We start from the raw sequence: 23,974 nt of genomic DNA, 5'->3' as shown, positions 1-23,974 counted from the left end.
ACTCTTTCCCCCTCCCCTCTTCTCTCTCTCCCCTTCTCTTTTGGAAATCTGTCATCAAAACTTTAACAAAATAGAGCAAAAAAAAAAAAAAAAGAAGCTCTTTTGGTCTCTTAATTTCTTCTTCTTCTTCTTGTACGTTTCTTGATTATTTTTCTTTTGTTTCTGGGCTTCTTTTTGTTTTTTTTTTTGTTTTTAATGAACAGATGATGATGGCGTGGAGTTGTTGGGATTTGTGTGTGTGATCAGGAGGAAGAGGGTGTTTTGACCTCAGGTGGTGAAGATCTGAGGCTTTTGTTTCACTCTTAAAGATATTTTAAAGTTTTTGCGTAGTCAATCGAAAAGAAAGAGAAATGAGTGCATCAAGGTTTATAAAGTGTGTGACAGTAGGAGATGGAGCTGTTGGTAAAACTTGTCTCTTGATCTCTTACACCAGCAACACCTTCCCTACGGTAATTCAATGCCAATTTCCCTGACTCTTTTGTACTTTCCCTTTTCAGTTTTTTTTGGGAAATTGAGATATGGGTTCTTGAGTTTTGGTGGAAATGATAATGGGTTTCCTTTTGTTTCTGTTTTCATTATAAGTGTTTTTGAATTTGGGATGTGTTTTCTGAATTATGGTGGAACTTGAGTTTGGCTCAATTGAATTTCCATTTTGAGATTCTATGTCGAGTATGTATGTCATTTTATTTATGATTTGGTAGGGTGCTAATTTAAGGGTAGGTCCTTTCTGGACATGTTTGCATGATTTGGTAATGTTTCGATTCATTTTGTTGATAAATAATGAAAGGGAGGTTAAGATCGTTGTCGAGTTTCTGTTTTGCTCCCAATTATGGATTGATCAAAGCTGAATTTTGCTTCTATTTATTAGTTTGGCCTGGCTTGACATTATTATAATGGAAGTTTTGGTTTTTCAATAAAGAAATGCCGTTACTTATCCAAGTTATTGTTTTCTTTTTTGCCTCTACATTTCACGCAGCAAAAAATTCCTTTATTTTGTTCATATTTTCATGGGATTTAATCAAATCCTTTACAAGAGGGTGTAATACCATTGCCTTATTTTATTGCGTTGTTGTGATAAACAGGATTATGTGCCTACAGTTTTTGACAATTTCAGCGCAAATGTGGTCGTCAATGGTGCTACTGTCAACCTGGGGTTGTGGGATACAGCTGGTAACTCTACATAAATCTTTATATTTTTTTTTGTGTGTGTTATTTACTTCTATATTTTTTTTTTGGATGTGTGATTCTGCGTGGATCTGACTTTATTTTTTATTTAATCAGGGCAAGAGGATTATAATAGATTAAGACCATTGAGTTACCGTGGGGCAGATGTTTTCATACTGGCATTCTCTCTCATTAGCAAGGCCAGTTATGAAAATGTTTCTAAAAAGGTTGGAAATTAGATTGCATGAAATGCTGTCTTTTGTTTCAATCCTGGACAAGCTATTCCTATATTAAAAAAATAGAACATGCTGATGAGTTATTACTTGACTTCTTTTCCAGTGGATTCCAGAGTTGAAGCATTATGCACCTGGTGTCCCAATAGTTCTTGTCGGCACAAAACTTGGTAAATTTTCGCCTATGCATGGAATTAGATAGATGTGTTTGTAAGCATTTTTAGTGTTTGATGATTATGCATATGAGCTTGTTTGTTCAACTGCTTTTGTGCTCAATTTTAATTTGCCCGAGAATTATTTACATTAAAGTTGCTTAAGTATTGTTAATAGAAGTCTTTATTTTCTATTGTGCATGGTTGTATGTGATAATTTTTTCAGTTGCTGTTCAGTAAGTTCATTAGTCGATATGTAACTAGTGTTGTCTGCAGCAACATGTGATTAGTAATTTGTTATGGAAAAGGATTTACTTTTGACCTGCTCTTTTATAATTTATCCTTTTTCTTTTTGTGGGATGAGGGATACTTAAAGATCTGCTTTATGCAATTTTCTTCATGATCAATGTTTGCAGCTTGATTTTGTGAAAAACTTTGGATGAGTATTTAATGGGCATAAGTGAATAAATTGATGGGTGTTACAATTCTAAGGGAAAAAAAAAAAAAAGTAAGTTGTCAAGAGGTATGTTCTTTTTGTCTAAACAAAGCTAGATGTAGCCCATAAGTTTACTACTTTCTTGGTGGCTTTCTTTTCCATTCTTTCATTATGCGCCTGTATTTCCTTTGACATGTGTATCATTAATTTGTGACTCATCATAAGGTATTCTAACTTCAATTTGTGATTTTCATTTTCATGGGACATTCTTCAAAATATACAACGGTTTTTTGTTTTTTTTTTTGAAAAAGCTAGTCTTACATTTTTTCTGGTTTTCAATGAGCTAGATCTTCGGGATGATAAGCAGTTCTTCATCGATCACCCTGGTGCCGTTCCTATTACTACAGCTCAGGTAAAACTCCTGACTGATTGTGTTCTCTCTCATTTTGAGCATTTACATGAATTGTTGTTTTTCCATTTTTTTAAGCAAATCCTTCCTATCACTCAGCTATTGATGTTGTTGTCTTTGAATATTTAAAAGGGAGAGGAGCTGAGGAAGCTGATTGGTGCACCTGCCTACATTGAATGCAGTTCGAAAACACAGCAGGTATGAATATTTTACGAAGACATTCTCTTCTGCATTAAAAGCTTTTTGGGCTTATAAATTCAGTTATTAGCTTGTTCATGCAGAATGTGAAGGCAGTTTTCGATGCAGCCATCAGAGTCGTCCTTCAACCACCCAAGCAAAAGAAAAAGAAGAGCAAAGCACAAAAGGCCGGTTCTATATTGTGATTGTAACAGTTGTGAGGAGCCTTTGTGTTACCCATGCTCCTTTCCTCTCTTCCCATTGCTCTCTAAGAAGCTTAATTTAATGTCTTTCCAGACCGTAATGAGGATCCACGAAGCATCAGGTGGTTTGATATTGGTTTTTTGAATTATTATGGATCTCTAATAGTTGAATTGCATTGCATGATTGCCCACCTCCTATACATAACTCCAGGTTTTGATATGTTTATGTATTAATAAACCGGAACATCCCATTAGGAAGACAACGTTGCCTTGCATGAATTCTATCAAAAACTTGTATCAGTTTCAAGAGCTTGGTTATGTTGTGCTACTAATCTTGCTTTGGTTTATTTTTACTTTCTTGTTTCTGACAAGCTCTTTCACTTTCATCCCACATCAGCGATGTTCCTAAACTCCCATAATTTTTTGCCTTGATGTTGAATGATAATTAGAAATATCCTAGAGTAACAGTGAAAGAAAGAAAATAAGTAGGGCCACCGAGGTAATAGCATTGAATGATTTGGTTGTTGGTTCATGGTGGCTGGTGATAGCAGCGAGCTGTTTCAGATTTGTTATAGAGGTATGAAATGGGTTGGGACTCCAGTTTATTAGCCCCGCTACCTTGAGTGCTAATAGCTTTCCAATTTCATCTGTTCCATAAGTTGTTGCAGGTCACAAGATGCTGCTTTTTCGTTCTTTGTTTTCCCCTTTCTGAGATGCTGAAATTTTTTGGATTTCAACATTGTGCCGAACTTAAATTGCATGATGCGGTCCTCGTTGAGCAAAGGTGAAGAACTGATGGGACAATCCATAAGGACCATGTCTCTGGGAACTAAAACATGCGCCGCTATTAACATGCTTTCCACAGACAGGTGAAGGGAGAAAGGAAGTCAATACGGCAAGAAGGGTACTTCCTTGGGTGGGTTTGCATCCATTGTGCCAAACAGAAATTTATAAAATCCACCCCTTTCCACCCATTCCTCGTCACAAACAGACTCTAAATGCCATTTTCAGAAAAAGCACTGATGGATGTTAGTTCCTCTCGGGATCTCATCCATCAAAGGTCCCCTTCAAGGGCTAAGCTTCCAGGGTTATTAGGTGCACATTTGTAGCCAGAAATGGTGTGTTATTCTAGAGGAAACTCAAAGCTGAAGCAAGAAATCAAGGATGCTACTGTGGAACCAAAAATTTGCTTGGATTCTTGCATTGGCAAATAGAGAGCAACCAGGATTGAAATTCCATCTAGGCAACTACGACCTAGCTGGATTATAATAAACCGTTAGTTTTAGAAAACAAGCAAGCATAGCGTTGTCGGGTTCCCACTTCCCACCCCACATTCAAAAAAAATTAATAAATAATAATGCAATTTTGGAACTTCAACTATCTACTATACTTGTATGGCCGTGGTGTCATCACCTAAACCTAGAAAAATTGACAAGGTTGTCTGTGCTAAAGAGTCAATTTAATTGACCATGAATAAAATACCAGTAGATTACGAGATAGCAACCTGATAAGAACACGGTTTCAACATTGCACTGGAGTTAAACGTGTGAAGCTCCTCAGACCAGTATGTATGCAAGAAGATATACAGCTTATTCCATGAATAAGTCAACAGTAGTCATGTTCGAACCAATAACATGAAAGTTGTTCTTGACATCTAGTCATCATGTCACACCTTGATGGGATCATATTTCTCACCAATTGCACCACCTTTCTGTTTCTGGAACTGAATGTATCCAAGTTTTCTGGATAAGAAAGCATCAGCAGCAGGATCTGGTGTGCTGTTGTCACTTTGCATCTTGGTTGTAATCAATTCAATCAGGCTCTGGATTGCAGCCGCAGTGATTCGTGGGTTTCCCTTCTCGAAGAAGTAAAGAAATCTACATACAAAAAAAAAAAGGGTTGTCATTTACATTTTCGAAGATCAAAAGACAAAAATTACAGAGATGGAATGAAATAAGTTAATGAAATAGAACAGTTGCTTGTTCAGAATCTCAACAAAGAGTGACACTGATCCAGTGTTATCCCATGCCGCGATGGACATTTGTTGAGAAGCATTTGCAATTTCATAAAGCACTCCTCATGCAAATCAGAACCCTGGTTCAAAAGCAGAAAGAGAGAGAATTTATCACAAACCATTGGGGAGCAAATCTCAAATGAACTCGTAAGCAGCCCACTCCTCTCACAATTCATCAAAGTTAATTACAGCCGTAAAACTTCCTTTCCTCCTGTGTGCTACAATAGCATGCCACCGAGGTTGTCCAAGATGACATCGTGACAAGGTACCCTAATATGCATATTGCTGTCCCCTTAATAATGCTAAGTTCTGGTTTAACCATGTTAATCACCACAAGGCTTTATCAACATTAAAAACTTGACACTCACCTCTCTCCATCTTTCATGTTATCCTGATCATCAACCCAGAATAGTTGTGCACACCCAGAAACCGCTCTTCAATGATCAGGCTTTCCTTAAAATAGCGTAGCTGAATACTGCTTAAGCAAGGTTTCATATCAGGGCCTTCACATAAATACACTTCAAAAGCATGATTTGGAAATTTATAATTATAGCAAAATGATGCTATAGGACTACCCCCGTGGCCTTGTGCGTTAAATATCCCTGTTCTCTACACCATTATCAAATGCAGTGTGGTCACCTGTGCTTTTGAATCCTGTTGCAGCAAGCATGCATGAGAGAAAAAAGAACTGAATTTGCAACCTTGCGTAAATCAATATAAAGGTTGATTAAAGATTTGAATCAGATCAACTCATTTAGACTTCATATAGAATATAAGCTTGAGTGAAAAATTCATATGCAACAGGCTCTAGATCAGAGTCATTGGCAGCCTGGTCGATTAAGAATCAAAAGCAATATCAAATAAGAGAAGAAGATTATCAAATGGTTCTCGAAAGTATTTAAAGCCCCCCAGTACAACTGCAGTGCCTATTCATGTACCTCAGCACATTGCAAGTACAGCTGTAATGCCAATTCAGTTGATGGAACAATCGACAGAGCCTCAATTGTCAGTAAGTGAATGGATTACATCATCACTATTATGATGAATGATCATCTTTGTACACCAAAGACAACTTCCAGTGAAGTACCACCTGATTCACGAGCTGATAAATTTTTCTTAGGTGAAGTTGATGCCTCATCTCCAAAAGGATTTTCCTCCTGGTCTGGCCCCTTGAAGTCGCCTTGCCAACTGCACATCACAAACAAGTGCTAAGAATAAGTTGGGAAATCAAATTTGCAATTTTAGAAAAAAGATAGCCAGCCATTAAATTGTGGAGACTGGAAAAGCGGTTAGACTACAGCATGATTCACATGAAGTGACCAGCATTTATGCATGCCAGAAGCCAATTCTGACAAATAATGACATCGTCATTCCAGAATGTTCAGCAGCAACTTCAAGGTTGTTAGCATTAGGCAGCAAACCTTAAGACACGAAAAGACAAGTGGGGGAACTGTGAAGGTATACACTTCGGTCCTTCTGTCATGATATGCTTCTTCAATGCAGATATATCTGCAATTCAGGGCATACGTTACATATAAAAACAAGTTCAAAAACAAAAATACAAAATTAGGCTTGAACCATTCAAGTAATTAATCAGATTTTGAAAGGAAAATGCACCCGAAACATTTCCTCTGGGTCGTCACTGTACAGCATCTGAATAAGACGTGCAACGGAATTCTGTTCCTCTTTGAAATCATCTTCATTAACCTGAAGATAAGAGAAAAAAACAATAATAACATTTCCCTATGCAATGGCTTAGTTTTTGAGAAGCAACATAGAGGAGAAAAGGTAGATACTGTTAACTGGATAGCAATAAGAAAGAAGCATAGCATGTGTAGTTTTCAGCATTAAAGTTTGATTTTTTGCAGCAGGAATTTCAAATAACCTCTCCTTCAGCTCCATCCAAATCCTTGATAAGCCCTTTTATTAATTCAAAATAACACCTCAATGGAGCATCTAGAGCATATTGGAAAGATCAACATAAACAAGGTAGAAAAACATACAGTGTCAGCGGTAGCGATACGACTGTTGTTTTTCATATAACTTTGAATGATAACAGTTGCCATGATTTTATTTGTCTCGATATCAAGATATTCTGGCACATGAGGATAGTTTGAAAGCTTCGATATTGTGACAATATCGTTATATTAGTACTCAAAAGAGCAACAATTTGTTTTGTAGCTTTGCTGTCGTCAAGCTTTCCTTTGCTGGATAGTTTCTAACACATGCTCCCTGAGTATCAAACAAAACAAATCAGCTTGCCTGTTAAAATATTCAATGGAACAAGATAATACACATAGTTTCTTGTTTCAATTCATTAGTTTAAGAGAATCAAACTATTAAAATAATTAAGATCAAACACAAAATGGAGGCTGCAATTCTGAATAATCTTTGTATTAGTGCTTAACATTAACCTAAATGCATATAAGCTACATGTAGGTTAAACTGAAAATACTATTCTACCTTTAATAAATAAGATTACATAAATATTATTTAACATCTCCCCTCAAACTCATGATGTGGCAGTTATAAGTATCGAGAGTTTGCCAACCAGAAAACAAAAACGAGAGGTGGAATGCGCCTTGGTAAAGAAATCTGCAATCTGCAAGGAAGAAGGAACAAAAGGCAAAGCAATGGTGCCATGTTTGAGATAATGACGAGTAAGATGACAATCGATCTTAATATGCTTAGTTCGCTCATGAAAAACCAAGTTGTGAGCAATCTGAATAGAACTCTGGTTGTCACAATACATAAGAGTAGGATGAGAAAAGGAAACTCCCATATCAGCAAGTAACCAACGTAACCAAACAATCTCTTTCGTAGTAGATACCATTGCACGATATTCTGCTTCGATGGATGATTGAGAAGCAATAGATTGTTTCTTGCTCTTCCAAAAAATAAGAGAATGATCTAAAAAGATACAGAACCTAGTAATAGATTTGCAATCTGTGGTATCACTATCATGATCAGCATCAAAGTATGTACGCAACTCCAAGGAAGAGGTGGATGAAAGTAAAAGACTTTGAAAAACTATACCCTGAAGATATCGTAAAATACGAAGAACAACTGCCTAGTGAATAGTAGTAGGAGAAGCAACAAATTGACTAACAACATGAACAACATATGCAATATCTAGACGAGTAATTGTGAGATATACCAAACTCCCAACAATAGTGCGGTATAAAGTAGGATCTATCAAAGGCAAACCATCAAAAGAAGAGTACCTTGCGTTAACCTCAATAGGAGTATCTACAGTCATGTTATCAATAAGTTTAGCCCGCTCAAGAATATCTGCAACATATTTTGATTGAGAAAGAAGGTAACCTCCAGGTGAGTATGCTACCTCAATACCTAGAAAATATCAAAGATAACCCAAATCCTTCATTTCAAATTGTTTAGCCAACTCTATCTTCAAAATTGAAATACCATCAATTTTATCACTAGTAATAATCATATCATCAACATATAAAGACAAAATGATACGACCTGCATCAATACACTTAATAAAAAGAGCAGAATCATGACTGCTAGAAACAAAGCCAAGAGATGAGATCACAATGGAGAATTTCTCAAACCAAGCACGGGGTGCTTGTTTGAGACCATATAATGCTTTCTTAAGCTTATAAACATATCCAAAGTCATGTGAAATACCAGGAGGGGGAGCCATATAAACTTCTTCTTGAAGATCTCCATTCAAGAAGGCATTTTTAACATCAAGCTGAGAAATATGCCACTGACGAATTGAAGCTACGACAATAAGAGTACAAATAGTAGTTATTTTTGCAATCGGGGCAAATGTCTCCTCATAGTCCATACCATATTGTTAAGAATATCATTTTGTAACCAGCCTAGCTTTGTATCGCTCAATAGACCCATCAGAATTAGTTTTGATTTTATACACCCAATAACAACCAACAACACTCTTACCAGGAGGTAGAGGAACTAGATCCCAATTATCTGTCTTATGCAAATCAGAAAGTTCCTCATCCATAGCTTGCTGCCAAAGCGGATTAAGAATTGCCTCTTTATAGGAAGAAGGCTCAAAGAGACAATGAATAGAAGCTAAAAAGGAAGTAAATGATGAAGAATAACAAGAATAAGCAAAATCTGGTAGTTTTATGGACTTACGAATGCGGATGGACTGACGTGGAGGTGGATCTATAATCTTAGATGAAGCTTGAGGGGTTGTAGATAAGAATGGAGCTTCAGGTGTGCTAGAGAGTAAAGTACCAGTACCTGCAGAGTTATGAGTACAAATTGATCAAACATGGGGAGAGGTATCATTACCAGAATCCTCAGAAAAGGGATTTATATGAATAAGATCAGATTTAGTCAGGCTATGAGCAGTGGATAGAATAGAAAAGAAGGTATATGCTCAAGGAAGACAACATGATGAGACACATAAAGTTTCTGAGTTATTGGATCAAAACAACGATACCCCTTTTTACCTTCACCATAACCCAGAAAAACACAAATAGTAGATCGAGGATTACTGCGTTTTACATGAGGACGAAGAACGAAACAAGTATAACCAAATACTCTAAATAAGGAATAATCAGGGACATACCCATATAACTTTTCAAAAGGAGATAGACCCGAATTATGAGAAGATGGAATTGTATTAATCAAACTTACAGCAGTAAGAATAGCTTCTCCCCAAAACTCACTAGGAACAAAAGCAAACAACAAGAGAGAATGAGTTGTTTCAATAATGTGTCTATGTTTTCTTTCAGCAACACCATTTTGCTCAGGAGTATCTGTACATGAAGTTTGGTGGATGGTTCCATCTAAGGCAAGCAATTAGCAAAATTTATTAGAGGTGTATTCCTTACCCAAATCACACCTAAAGCATTTGATCACAGCAGAATGTTGAGTTTTGATAAGAGCTCGAAAAGCTGCATATATCTCAAAGAATTCAGAACGATGTTTCATTAAATAAACCCAACAATAATGAGTATGATCATCAATAAAAGAGATATAATATCAAGACCCTCTTTTTGTGGCAACAAGAGAAGGTCCCCATACATTAGAATGAATCAAATCAAATGGTGAAGATGAAATAGAAATACTTCGATTAAAAGGTAAGGCGGAAAATTTTGCTAGTTTACATCCACTACAATCAGAAATGTCACAAGTTTTCAAATTTCCTAAAGCTCTTGTGGATGCTAAAAATCTCAAACGAGAAGATGAAATATGACCTAGACGGGAATGTCGTAAATAAAAACTAGAAGATGAAAGACTCAAACGAAAGAAAGACAAATCAATAGTAGTAGTAGTAGTAGTAGCAGCGGCAACTGACACTTTTAACTCATCTAAAATATATAGTCCATTTTCCCTACGGCTTGTCCCAATCAGCTTTTGAGACTGCAGATCCTATACACAACAAAAAGAATCAGAAAACATGACTAAATAATCACCAGAATCACATATTTGGCCAATAGATACAAGATTTAATTTGAGTTTTGAAATAAGATAAACATTAGAGAGAGACAAGTGAGGTGTGACAATAGAACCAACACCTGTTAAGGGCATAGGAGTGCCATCAGCAGTCATAACAGGAATGGAGGATAAAGGGGACACAGAGGAAAAAGATGAGGAATCTAGAGACATATGATGGGTAATTATTACTTAAAAGTGCATTTTTATCATAGTTTTATATCATCATTTTGCACTTGAAGTATCAATAACTCCTTAACTAAAGCATGTTTTATAATAATATATCTAATAATTTAAGATACCTTTAATTTATGATAAATATTCATTTTAAATGCAGACCTATCACATAAATGAAAGGATTAATTGATGACTTTAAGAACTTAAATTGCAAGGGCAAAGAGATGACCAAAATTAGAAAAGAGATGTCGGTGCTATAGATCTCAGATTTAGGTTTACTTTATATGGATGGAAAGATAAGACATAGGCCTACAACTTTCATATGGAGCCCAAGATCTAAAAAGGCTATTTTCAAGTCCAAATTATTGCAACAACAAAGAAGCCTGAAGCTGTCCTCCAACCCGAGCACTGTTCAGTATTTTAGCCATATTTGGAGTTCTAGAAGTCCGAATGAGCTGAATGTTTAACACAAGAAAGATGAGACAATTGCCTACAACTTTCATGTTTTCTAGTGGCTCCAATTTTGACGTTATAAATGACGTTTTGGGCAGACCAGAGAAGATAAGAATTGTCACCAAGTCAAGAGTTGGCTACCCACTCATCAATTAGTCATCAAATCAATAGTTCCCAATTTTGGCCTATAAAAGGAGGCATTTGCCATGCATTTAGGCATCTTGGTGTCCAGATTAAGATCATGCTCTTGCTTTCTCTCTTTGTATTTTTTGTAATGTTTATGCTTTGTTTTCATTAATATCAAGTTTATGCCTTTCATTTCCTTGCATTTACTTATTTAACGTTAATCTTATTCATGTTCTGATTTTGTTTATTTATTTTTCTTTCTTTCATTATGTGTAGCTAAGCTTATTATGACAAGGTGAAAAGGTTACGCTAATGGTGTAAGAATAAGTATAGTATAAACTTAATATGGACTGTAATGTTTTATACTAACATGTTTTATATTTGTTATCTTGTTCACTCTTTAATACTTTGCTTGTTAAATGACTAATCTTGATTTATGTTGTATAACACTTGGTACAACAAATGCTTGGCACTTTCATAGCCCATACTATATGGTATAACCGACACCTGAGTTATGAAAGGAACTTGATTTGTTGTTAACATAAGTTATAATCATGAATACTTGACGAGATTTATAAGTATTAGCATTAATCGAATAAGATGACTAATGTAATCATGTTAACAATCTATCATCTGATTGGAACCTCCTTTGTGTGTTGATTAGTACTTAAAAGTGCATTTTTATCATGGTTTTATATCATCATTTTGCATTTGAAGTATCAATAACTCAACTAAAGTATGTTTTATAATAATATAAGATACATTTAATTTGTGGTAAATGTTCATTTTAAATGCAGGTCTATCACATAAATGAAAGGTTTGATTGATGACTTTAAGAACTTAAATTGCAAGGGCAAAAAGATGACCAAAATTAGAAAAGAGATGTCGGTGCAATCCAAACCGGAACACTATTCGGTAATTGGGTCATATCTGGAGCTATAGATCTCAGATTTAGGTCTACTTTATATGGATCGAAAGGTAAGACATAGGCCTACAACTTTCATATGGAGCCCAAGATCTGAAAAGGCCATTTTCAAGTCCAAATTGTAGCAACAACAAAGAAGCCCGAATCTGTCCTCCAACCTGAGCACTGTTCAGTATTTTGGCTATATCTGGAGTTCTAGAAGTCAAAATGAGCTGAATTTTATACATAAGAAATCTGAGACAATTGGCTACAACTTTCATGTTTTCAAGTGGCTCCAGGTTTGACGTTATCAATGACGTTTTGGGCAGACAAGAGAAGATAAGGATTGTCACCAAGTCAAGAGTTGGCCACCCACTCATCAATTAGTCATCAAATCAATAGTTCTCAATTTTGGCCTATAAAAGGAGGCATTTGCCATGCATTTAGGCATCTTGGTTTTCAGATCAAGATCATGCTCTTGCTTTCTCTCTTTGTATTTTTTGTAATGTTTATGCTTTACTTTTATTAATATCAAGTTTATGCCTTTCATTTCCTTGCATTGACTTAGTTAACTTTAATCTTATTCATGTTCTTATTTTGTTTATTTATTTTTCTTTCTTTCATTATGTCTAGCTAAGTTTATTATGTCAAGGTGAAAAGGTTACACTAATGGTGTAAGAATAAGTATACTGTAAACTTAATATGGACTTTAATGTTTGATACTAACATGTTTTGTATTTGTTATCTTATTCACTCTTTAATACTTTGTTTGTTAAATGACTAATCTTGATTTATGTTGTATAGCACTTGGTACAACAAATGCTTGGCACTTTCATAGTTCATACTGTATGGTATAACCGACACCTGAGTTATGAAAGGAACTTGATTTGTTGTTAACATAAGTTATAATCATGAATGTTTGACGAGATTTACAAGTACTAGCATTAATTGAATAAGATGACTAATGTAATCATGTTAAGAATCTATAATCTAAATGGAACCTCCTTTGTGTGTGGTTTCCAATTGCATAATAAGAGTTTATACTATACTTGTTTGACATACCATTAGTGGAACCTCTAACCTTGACATTTGTTATTATTATTGTTTAATCCTTACATTAATTTTCCATCTCCAAGTTCTCATCGTCTTCTTCTTCTTCTCTTTCTTTATTATTATTATTATTATTATTATTATTACTACTACTACTACTATTATTACTAGTACTATTATTATTATTATTATTATTATTATTATTATTATTATTATTATTATTATTATTATAGTTGTTGTTGTTGTTGTTGTTATTGTTGTTATTGTTATTATTGTTGTTTATAATTTATACAATGTTGTTATACTATTGGTTTTTAATTTGTACAATTAACCTCCCTGTGGTTCGACCCCGGTCTTGCCGGGTTATTTATTACTTCGACACTCCTACACTTGGGAGAAGACATCAATCTTTTAGTCGTGTCATGTGTGGTTTCCAATTGACTAATAAAATTTATACTATACTTGTTTGACATACCATTAGTAGATCCTCTAACCTTGACATTTATTGTTATCGTTGTTAAATCTTTACGTTAATATTTCATCTCAAAGTTCTCATCTTCATCTTCATCTTCATCTTCTTCTCTTTCTTTATTATTATTATTATTATTATTATTATTAATATTATTACTACTACTAGTACTATTATTATTATTATTATTATTATTGTTGTTGTTGTTGTTGTTGTTGTTGTTGTTGTTATTGTTGTTGTATTATTATTATTTATAATTTGTACAATTAACCTCCCTATGGTTCGACCTCGGTCTTGTCGGGTTATTTATTACTTCGACACTCCTGCACTTGGGAGAAGACATCAATCTTTTAGTCGTGTCAAGTTTTTGGCGCCGTTGCCGGGGAGGTAAGTTTTGTATAAATTATAATATTTATTTTATTTTCTCTTTTCACTTTTCTTGTATATAACTTTGTTTCCTTTCTCTTGTTTCTTCTTCTTTTGTTTTCTTTTTTCTTTTATTCTATTCTTACACGTGCATGAGAGTGTGGTCACGTACATCAAGTGGTAGACTTTGTAGTGTATCCTCATCATTTTCAGAAAATATGGCCGAAGAAGATAATCAATCACTTCATAATGAGAATAACCATGCTAGAACACTTAAAGACCACATGAATCCCACAAGAACAAGTGCACCATCATGCATAGTTTTTCGTCTCGATGCATCTCGTTTTAATTGTAAACCAGGTATTATTCAACTTTTACCTTCTTTTCATGGCTTGGAATTGGAAAATCCATACTTGCATTTAAGGAAATTTGAGGAGGTCTGCAACACATATAATAATTTAAATTGTACCATGAACACCATCAGATTAAAGCTTTTCCCTTTTTCATTAAAAGATAAAGCTAAAACTTGGCTACAAAATTTAAGACTAGGATCTATTCGTGCTTGGGATGAAATGCAACAATAAATTTTAAAGAAGTTTTTCCCATCTCATAGAACAAACTCTTTCAAAAGACAAATCACCACTTTCACTCAAAAACCAGGAGAAACATTTTATCAATGTTGGGATAGGTATCGAGACTTGCTTAATACTTGCCCTCATCATGGTTTTGAAACATGGAGATTGGTTTCACATTTTTATGAAGGGTTAACACCTAGAGATAGGCAAATGGTTGAATTGATGTGCAATGGAACTTTTGAAGATGAAGACCTTGATGAAGCAATGAAGTACTTAGACTTGTTAGCTGAAAATACTCAAAATTGGGACACCGCGGGTACTTATGAGGCACCGAGTAAAACTCAACCTCATACATCTAGTGGAGGTATGTACAACCTTAGGGAAGATCATGACCTCCAAGCCAAGTTTGCATCTTTAGCTAGAAAAGTTGAGGCACTAGAATTGAAAAAGAGTGGTCAATTAAAATCTATTGAAAACATTGTGTGTCAAATATGTGAAACAAATGAACACTCAACTAATAACTGTCCAACCTTGCCTTCTTTTAAGGAATGTCTCCATGAACAAGCCCATGCTTTAAACAATTTCAAAAGGCCCAGTCATAACCCATATTTGCAAACATACAATCCTGGTTGGAGAAATCACCCAAATTTCAGTTGGAAGAGTGACAATGCACAAACTTCACCATCACAGTTTCAAGCACACCATAATTTCCAAAATTCCCATAGATATGCACTTCCTTATGCTCCACCTCCTACAAGAAATTTTGAAGAAACTTTGTATGCATTCATTGAAAAGCAAGAGACAATCAACACTCAACTTGCTCAAAGCATAACAGATTTTAAAGATACTATTGCAAAATTCACATCTGCTCTCAGTTTTCAAGAGAAATGTAAGTTTCCATCTCAACCACAGCAAAATCCCAAGGGGCAATACAATGCAAATGCAAGTAGTCTTGGAAGTCAACACATGGATCAAGTCAAATCAGTCACCACTCTTCGTAATGGTAAGGTTATTCATAAACCAATTCTTGAACCTTGTGAGAAAGATGATGAGTCAATCTCTAAGGGTAAGGAAGGGGTTGAATCTGAACATTGCAAAGAAAAGACTGATTCCCCTCCAACACTTCCATTTTCTCATGTCACCAATCAAGAAGAAATCAAGGATGAAAAAGGCCCCGAAAATGTTGATGTGGATCTTTTATCAAAAGTGATAACAGATTCAACACCCGACATCACACCAATCGATGATTACTTTCTTGATAAATCTCTACTTTCTCTTAGTTCAATGCCTTGGTTTGCTAAAAATATCAATTTTCTTACTTCAGGATTTTTGCCAGCTCACTGGAGTACCGAAGACAAAAGAAAATTTTTAAGCAAAGTGCAAAATTTTTATTGGGATGACCCTTACTTATTCAATTATTGTCCTGGTCAAATATTTCAAAAATGCATTCCTGACAATGAGGTAAGTAATTTCATTAAATTTTGTCACTCTAAGGCACGTGGGGATCATTTCTCATAAAAAAAAGAACTGTAGAAATCTTACAAAGTGGATTTTACTGGCCCATCATATTGAAGGAATCACATGCATCCCGCAAAACCTGTGAAAATTGTCAAAAGGTGGGATTTATTTCAAAACACAGAGAGTCTTTAGATAATCTTCTATTGACTCTTAAGTCTCATCATAGTCGAGATAAGCATCGTGCAATTCATGATTTATGGCCAATATTCCATAAGGAACATGCTCGACATAGTCTTGGGAATTTGACTAAAAAAGACCCTGTTCGCCGGTTTTTAAGAAAACTGGATGGGAAGCCTATCCCCGACCCATAGAGGGCATTTAAGTCGTTCTTGGATGTAAAACCAAGGGAAGATGTGAGCCACAATCACAACTACCTGTACATATACATGCTTTTTCAAAAATAAATAAATAAAGAGAGAGAGAGAGTGTGTGAGACTCCAGCTGGCCTATATATAGGTGGTATGATTGCCTTTCTAATTTCTCATCTATAAAATCCTCTCTTCCTTCCTTTCATTTCTACTCAACCCATACATTCATCAAATACAGAAGTGTGTAGAAATGACAAGTTCCTCAAGTCATCATATAAGAAATATTTGTGTTTTTGGTGGATCTAGTCCTGGGAAAGAAAAGGAGTTTTTAGAATCAGCAAATCATCTTGGTCAAGTGCTAGCTGAGAGAAAGATTCATTTAATGTATAGGGGAGGCAGTCTGGGGTTAATGGGAGGTGTGTCAATAGCTATATTTTTAGGAGGTAGTCAAGTTTTGGGAGTCGTCCCCGAAGCTTTAGCACATGGGAACATCATTGGAAAAACAATTGGAGAGGAACTTCAGGTCTCCATAATGTCGGCTCGAATGAATGCAATGTTTAACCATGCTGATGCCTTCATTGCTTTACCAGGTGGTCTAGGCACATTGGAAGAAATCTTTCATATTTCCTCTTGGGCCCAACTACATATTCACCATAAATCCATAGGTTTGTTAAATGTTAATGGTTATTATGATAAGTTGTCTTTTCTTGATCATGTTGTGAAACAAGAATTTCTAACATCTTCTACATGACAAATCATAATCTCTGCTGCTACTGCTGAACAATTGATTGACCAACTACAATCCTTCATTCCTGTAATTGATCCCTTCATGAGTCGCATAAATTGGTCAACTAAGGAAAGCCGTAAAAAGCTTAGATTGGATTTGAGCCTTCATTTGTGAATTTCCGTGTCTTTTGGTTTTATTATTGTGTTTTGTTATTTCTTATTTTTGTTTCAGTGTGTTTCAGGTTTGTCAGTGTTTGTTATTTCAGGTGATATCTTCTATACTCTATCTTTCTACCTTAGAACATTGAGGACAATGTCTCGTTTTAGTTGGGGGGAGAGGGTAGTAGTTGATAAAAAAAATTGTTTTTCATTTCATAAAGCATGTGCATAATTGTTGTTACTAGGATGGCACAGTAAAGGAGCTCTTTTGTTAAAGTGACTCTAGAGACTCATCTTAGTAACCATTCTTAACAAGATCTATTATAATACTTCTTGAAATACTCAGATTTACAAACTCTCACATTGTTATCACTTAATTTTGCTCATATACTTATTTAACATGTATTCTTAAACCTTAAGTTACACACACACACACACTTTAACATATGATTGTGGGTTGCATATTGGATTATTACATTATTTATATTCTTTTGTCAAAGGTAACAACTAAGGAAAATGGATAGTATATAATTAAAAAAAAGAAAAAAAATACTGATAATAAAAATATAGATAAGTTTGATTTTGTAGCCTCCCTAACCTAAGCAATTAAGCCCGAAGGGGTGTTTTAACACCTAATACCCTAAAGTCAACTGACTTGGGAGCTATTGGCCCAACGCTTGTTACATGGGTTGAGGAGAAAAGCTTAAGAGAATCAAACATTGCATTATCTACATATCAGTATCTACGACCCGAGTTATTAAGCTCGTAGGGGTGTCTCAACACCTAATGCCCTAAGACCAACTGGTCTGGGAGTCATTAGCCGAAAGCTCGTTACATGGGTTAAAGATGCATAGTGTTTTAAGTTATATATATATATATATATATATATAAAAGATAAAAAAAAGACAAAAATAATAATCTCAATCTAAGGAAGTTAACCTTAAATATTAGAACAAAAATTTAGTTTTCTTCCAAGAAAAGCCCCATAATTATGTGTTAATACATTGAGCACAAAAGAAAGGTTTATTAATATTTTGTTAATAGGTATTGAGCAGATATATAAATTTAATGAGAATTTGTTTATCTGGATAGATTAATGGAAGTTAAATGATGAATACCTTGCATTGTGGAATTTGCAAATTGTTTTTCTATTTTAATGTTTTGATTACTAGGGACTAGTAATAAGCTGGTTGGGGGTGTGATTAGTACTTAAAAGTACATTTTTATCATGGTTTTATATCATCATTTTACACTTGAAGTATCAATGACTCCTTAACTAAAACATATTTTATAATAATATATCTAATAATTTAAGATACCTTTAATTTGTGATAAATGTTCCTTTTAAATGCAGGCCTATCACATAAATGAAAGGATTGATTGATGACTTTAAGAACTTAAATTGCAAGGGCCAAGAGATGACCAAAATTAGAAAAGAGATGTCGGTGCAATCCAAACCGGAACACTGTTCGGTAATTGGGTCATATCTGGAGCTATAGATCTTAGATTTAGGTCTACTTTATATGGATGGAAAGCTAAGACATAGGCCTACAACTTTCATACGGAGCCCAAGATCTAAAAAGGCTATTTTTAAGTCCAAATTATTGCAACAACATAGACGCCTGAAGCTGTCCTCCTGCCCAAGCACTGTTCAGTATTTTAGCCATATCTGGAGTTATAGATGTCCAAATGAGCTGAATGTTTTACACAAGAAATATGAGACAATTGCCTACAACTTTCATGTTTTCGAGTGGCTCCAATTTTGACGTTATCAATGACGTTTTGGGCAGACAAAAGAAGATAAACATTATCACCAAGTCAAGAGTTGGCTACCCACTCATCAATTAGTCATCAAATCAATAGCTCCCAATTTTGGCCTATAAAAGGAGGCATTTACCATGCATTTAGGCATCTTGGTGTCCAGATTAAGATCATGCTCTTACTTTCTCTCTTTGTATTTTTTATAATGTTTATGCTTTGTTTTCATTAATATCAAGTTTATGCCTTTCATTTCCTTGCATTTACTTATTTAACTTTAATCTTATTCATGTTCTTATTTTGTTTATTTATTTTTCTTTCTTTCATTATGTGTCGCTAAGTTTATTATGTCAAGGGGAAAAGGTTACACTAATGGTGTAAGAATAAGTATAGTATAAACTTAATATGGACTTTACTGTTTTATACTAACATGTTTTATATTTGTTATCTTGTTCCCTCTTTAATACTTTGCTTGTTAAATGACTAATCTTGATTTATGTTATATAACACTTGGTACAACAAATACTTGGCACTTTCATAGCCCATACTGTATGGTATAACCGACACCTGAGCTATGAAAGGAACTTGATTTGTTATTAACATAAGTTATAATTATGAATGCTTGATGAGATTTACAAGTATTAGCATTAATCGAATAAGATGACTAATGTAATCATATTAACAATCTATCATCTAATTGGAACCTCCTTTGTGTGTGGTTTCCAATTGACTAATAAAAGTTTATACTATACTTGTTTGACATACCATTAGTGGATCCTCTAACCTTGACATTTATTGTTATCGTTGTTAAATCTTTACGTTAATATTTCATCTCAAAGTTCTCATCTTCATCTTCTTCTTTTTCTTTATTATTATTATTATTATTATTATTATTATTACTACTACTACTAATACTACTACTACTACTATTATTATTATTATTATTATTATTATTATTATTATTATTATTATTATTGCTGTTATTACTATTATTATTGTTGTTGTTGTTATTGTTATTATTGTTGTATTATTGTTATTTATAATTTGTACAATTAACCTCCCTGTGGTTCGACCCCGATCTTGCCAGGTTATTTATTACTTCGACACTCCTGCACTTGGGAGAAGACATCAATCTTTTAGTCGGGTCAATGGGAAGCACCAGAATCCAAGACCCATTCAGAGTGTGACATACCTGAGGAACTATGAGGCAACTGACCTATGGAAGAAGAAGCAGACATTGCTTATGGCTGCAAGGAGAGAAACTTCTGGAATTGCTCAGCCAAAGTATTAGGATCAGTAATAGAGCTTAGGGAAGCTACTGCTGCAGTATTATGGTGTGGTGGTTTATAACCCTAAGGTGGTCTATGAGCATTAGATTGTGACTGACTGCCAGACTTCCAAGCTTGATTCTGTTGTCTCAACTTAGGACACTGAGCCTTTCAATGACCTTTCTGCTTATAGAAACTGCACTTATCAAGGCTAACCCTTGTGTAGGGCTTGTTCTGATGATTAGAGAATGGCTTAGAAGGTACTGCTAATACAGAAGGATTTGAAGTAGAAATAACACTCTTTTTAGAATAAGACTGAAGACGTATTTCTTCAACCAATAACTCACTAACAACAGAGTCAACAGAAGGTAGTGGAGAACGATGCAGAATTGAACCTCTAAGTCCTTCAAAATCACTACGAAGTGCTGTTAAAAACTGTACCAATCGTTGCTGCTCTCGACGTTAAATATAAGCACCACATGCTTTTAATTCTGTCGATTTTGCAAGAGCCAATTGATCCCAAAGATCTGTCATGGCAGAATAGAACTCTTGAATACTCATATTCTTCTAGTGAAGAGCTCGTATGTCATTCTCTAACTGATACTGTTTTGCAAAATTTGATTGCGTGAATAACTGTTGCAGATGATCCCAAACCTCCTTTACTGTCTCATACTTCGCCAACTATGTACCTATAGAATGCTCAACAGAATTGTTGATCCAAGTAATGATATTTGCATTGTTTGCTTCTCATGCATCTATCGAAGCAGTATCTCCTTCAGTATTTTTAGGTACCACATAAATTCCACTGACATATCCCCACATCTTCTTACCCTTAAGAAAATTTCTCATTACATAGCTCCAATACGAATAGTTCTTCCCATCCAACCTCACACTCACAGACTGAAGCGAATCATCTCTTTTAGTAGCCATAATCAACAATCACAGAAAACTAGAATGCAAAAGCAGCGGAAAACCATATACCAAATTGCAGAAACTAAATAGAGATTGCAGAAACTAAACAAATATCTTCTCAGAATTATACGATTACTCCAAAACAAAAAATAAATTTGCAGAAACTGAATGCAAATACCAAATTGCAAAACCTGAATGAAAGATGAAATACCAAAATAATTGCAGAAACTGACAAAATACCAAATTTTACAGAAACGGAAGACAAAATCTCACTTCAAAAAATTTAATTTCTAACAATGCTTTCAACAGCTTTCTCTTCAAATTACCAAGAAAACAAATCTTGCTAACTCTTGAGTTAGAAAAAATCATCCCCAATTAGAAAGCAAGCTCCAGTAAATAATGTTACATAGTGCATGTATAAATTTATGCTATGAAGGCATAACCAAAAAAATAATAGAGAACAAAACATAAATGTTTAGTAGTTATATCTCTAATTGCAATGTAAAGGCATTTGAGGCATCATACGTACCAGAACTTGATCAGCATAATCCAACCGATCAGGGTGAACACGGAGAGTAAATGTAAGAAGTTATGAATATGAAGTTACAGCTCCAAAAATCAGCATATCAACTTGCGCTTCTATCACCTGCATCAACACATTTGTATTAATGTATTTCAATTGTTTTAGAATAGGCTATGTTGCCTAATCACAGAAACTTTAACATATGGAGTCATAGAGAAATAAAAATTATCATTTTACAAAGAAAACAGTAAAATCTCTTGAATTTTTCAACAACGATAACCAGAAAGATAGAGGATCATAGAATCCAATGCTCATCTCAAATAAGGTATTTAGTCACCAAATTTTGCTCCTTTTTTTGGCCTGCCTATCTGGAAAGGCTTATAAACAAAACTTACCTTTCCTATCGCATGGTTCAATCTGGAGAAGGCTTCTACTTGCAAAAATTCAGGTAAATTTTCTGTGCTTGAAGCAGTGTAATTTGATAGCCTCTCCATCAATCTAGATAACACTGTCCTGATGTCAACAGATGGCTGAGAAACAAGTTGGAAACAATGAAAGTAGTAGGAATTGTTGCATTTATGCATACATTGTAGAAGAAAGAGAATCACGATCATGTCCAAATAGAAACAGCAAATACAAAGTTACATACCTGAAGTTGAGGAAAGCACCACAAACAATATCTCAAGAGTTAGCAAATATTCATCAGGGAAGACTTGAATGATGCAATCCATCAAATACAACTAAGCAATTTCACCTTTACTGGGCAGGGTCATATTTTCCCTTGAAGAAGTTGCTTCTTGGTGTAAGCAGATATCAATCCCACATATCCAATCAAGAAGATTGTGCTAATAATGGAAATAATCGATCATGGAAAGGAACATCTCATGATCTCATGATAATTGTAAAACAATCCTATGACAATTACAAAACGGATCCTTGACTAGTGCTAGTGAATTTTATCCAATGATCATTTTTGTAATTTATTGTAATACTTGTATACCAACACAAATATTATATTAATAGAGATGTTTACCACAATTGATTTATACAAAAAATTCCTTTTTAACACCCCCAACATAAATAATATATGGTTACACATAAAAAACCAGTATAAAATCACTATACTAGCGTGATTTTTTTTAACCCCAGTGGATATATAATTACCTTTAATCTTGGCTATAACCGGTCATGAAAATAGAAGACATTCAATTGAGTTATAATAATAGCATGTAAAGTTAATAAACCTTAAAAATTAATATCGGCATACTTAAAATAAAAAAATCATAATTTTTTAAAATAATTATATATAATTAGTATCATCATCATCACTATAACTTCATAATTAAAAAAATAATATTTAACCACAATAATTAATTGATTTATTTAGCACTCTCCTTCATGTTATCAAAATAAATATAAGCATTGAAATCCTACAACTAAATGAAAATATTTAAAAAATCCTATAACTAAACATCATGTCAAGTCATCTAGTTTCCTGGAGCACACGTTAAATCTGTCAGAAATAAAAAATATTAAGTCATAAGAATGAGTTATATTTTATAGCACAATATTAACCATTTAACATACAACAATGATATTTTCCTTCATTTACACATGTTATTTATAAGTCCTTTAGCTTCTCCACATAATTTTGCTCATATTTACCATATACATTACCTTTACCAACTATTAATAATAACATAGCACCTTAACATATTTATATTTGTGTTTAAATGAAGAGTTATCACATAACTCTAGAATTCAACATAAAGCATATAGTCCCTAACTCTTTTGGCCAACTCTTTTTATATGGCATAGGCCATAATGGTATTTCTTACACTAACAATTAATAGGCCCAAACATAAAAGTCCTCACTTTAAGACTCCTTTTCAATCACCCTTTATAAGTCCAATAACATTATTAACAAGTAATTCTTATCCACTAATATCTATGCCAAAGATGTAAACTCAACATCATCCTAATCTTTTGCTCATACAACTAACTTTTATTCAACAACTACCCCCGCACTTGTGGCAGGTACAAGAAGATAAAAATCATGCCTATTCTTTATGGTCAATGACAAGATCAAAAGATTGATGTCTTCTCCTAAGTGCAGAAGTGTCGAAGTAATAAATAACCCGGCAAGACCGGGATTGAATCACAAAGACGTTAATTGTATAAATTATAGATAAAAATAATATAACAACAATAATAACAACAACAATAGTAACAATACTAACACTAAATACTAATAATAATAATTATTATAATAATATTGACACGACTAAAAGGTTGATGTCTTCTCCCAAGTGCAGGAGTGTCGAAGTAATAAATAACCCGGCAAGACCGGGGTCGAACCACAAGGAGGTTAATTGTACAAATTATAAAAAAAAATTATAAAACAACAATAACAACAACAACAATAGTAATAATACTAGTAGTAGTAGTAGTAGTAGTA

General features: G+C 34.2%; 1 protein-coding gene and 1 pseudogene across 5 annotated transcripts in view; one reads left to right on the top strand and one right to left on the bottom strand.

The window, feature by feature from the left end:
• LOC105116783 (rac-like GTP-binding protein RHO1) overlaps nucleotides 1–3,127 on the top strand; it is a 3,494-nt gene extending 367 nt beyond the window's left edge. Inside the window, exons 2-9 of one of the 5 annotated variants that reach the window (XM_011014250.1) lie at nucleotides 14–43; nucleotides 204–449; nucleotides 1,083–1,170; nucleotides 1,282–1,391; nucleotides 1,504–1,567; nucleotides 2,333–2,397; nucleotides 2,527–2,592; nucleotides 2,663–3,127. In XM_011014250.1, the coding sequence (XP_011012552.1) occupies nucleotides 351–449; nucleotides 1,083–1,170; nucleotides 1,282–1,391; nucleotides 1,504–1,567; nucleotides 2,333–2,397; nucleotides 2,527–2,592; nucleotides 2,663–2,857 (687 nt within the window). In that variant the 5' untranslated portion in view covers nucleotides 14–43; nucleotides 204–350 and the 3' untranslated portion in view covers nucleotides 2,858–3,127. The remainder of the gene's footprint in view (nucleotides 1–13; nucleotides 44–203; nucleotides 450–1,082; nucleotides 1,171–1,281; nucleotides 1,392–1,503; nucleotides 1,568–2,332; nucleotides 2,398–2,526; nucleotides 2,593–2,662) is intronic. The other 4 variants (XM_011014251.1, XM_011014249.1, XM_011014254.1 and 1 more) reach the window with 4 other exon arrangements.
• Nucleotides 3,128–4,186: 1,059 nt separating this feature from the next.
• On the bottom strand, nucleotides 4,187–22,289 carry LOC105116784 (vacuolar protein sorting-associated protein 35A-like; annotated as a pseudogene).
• Between the last annotated feature and the right edge of the window lie 1,685 nt (nucleotides 22,290–23,974).

This window comes from Populus euphratica, unplaced genomic scaffold (assembly GCF_000495115.2).
Source record: "Populus euphratica unplaced genomic scaffold, PopEup_1.0 scaffold1040.1, whole genome shotgun sequence".
Lineage (NCBI taxonomy): Eukaryota > Viridiplantae > Streptophyta > Magnoliopsida > Malpighiales > Salicaceae > Populus > Populus euphratica.
The sequence above is the reverse complement of the archived record's forward strand: the minus strand, read 5'-3'. Positions and strand labels throughout refer to the sequence as shown.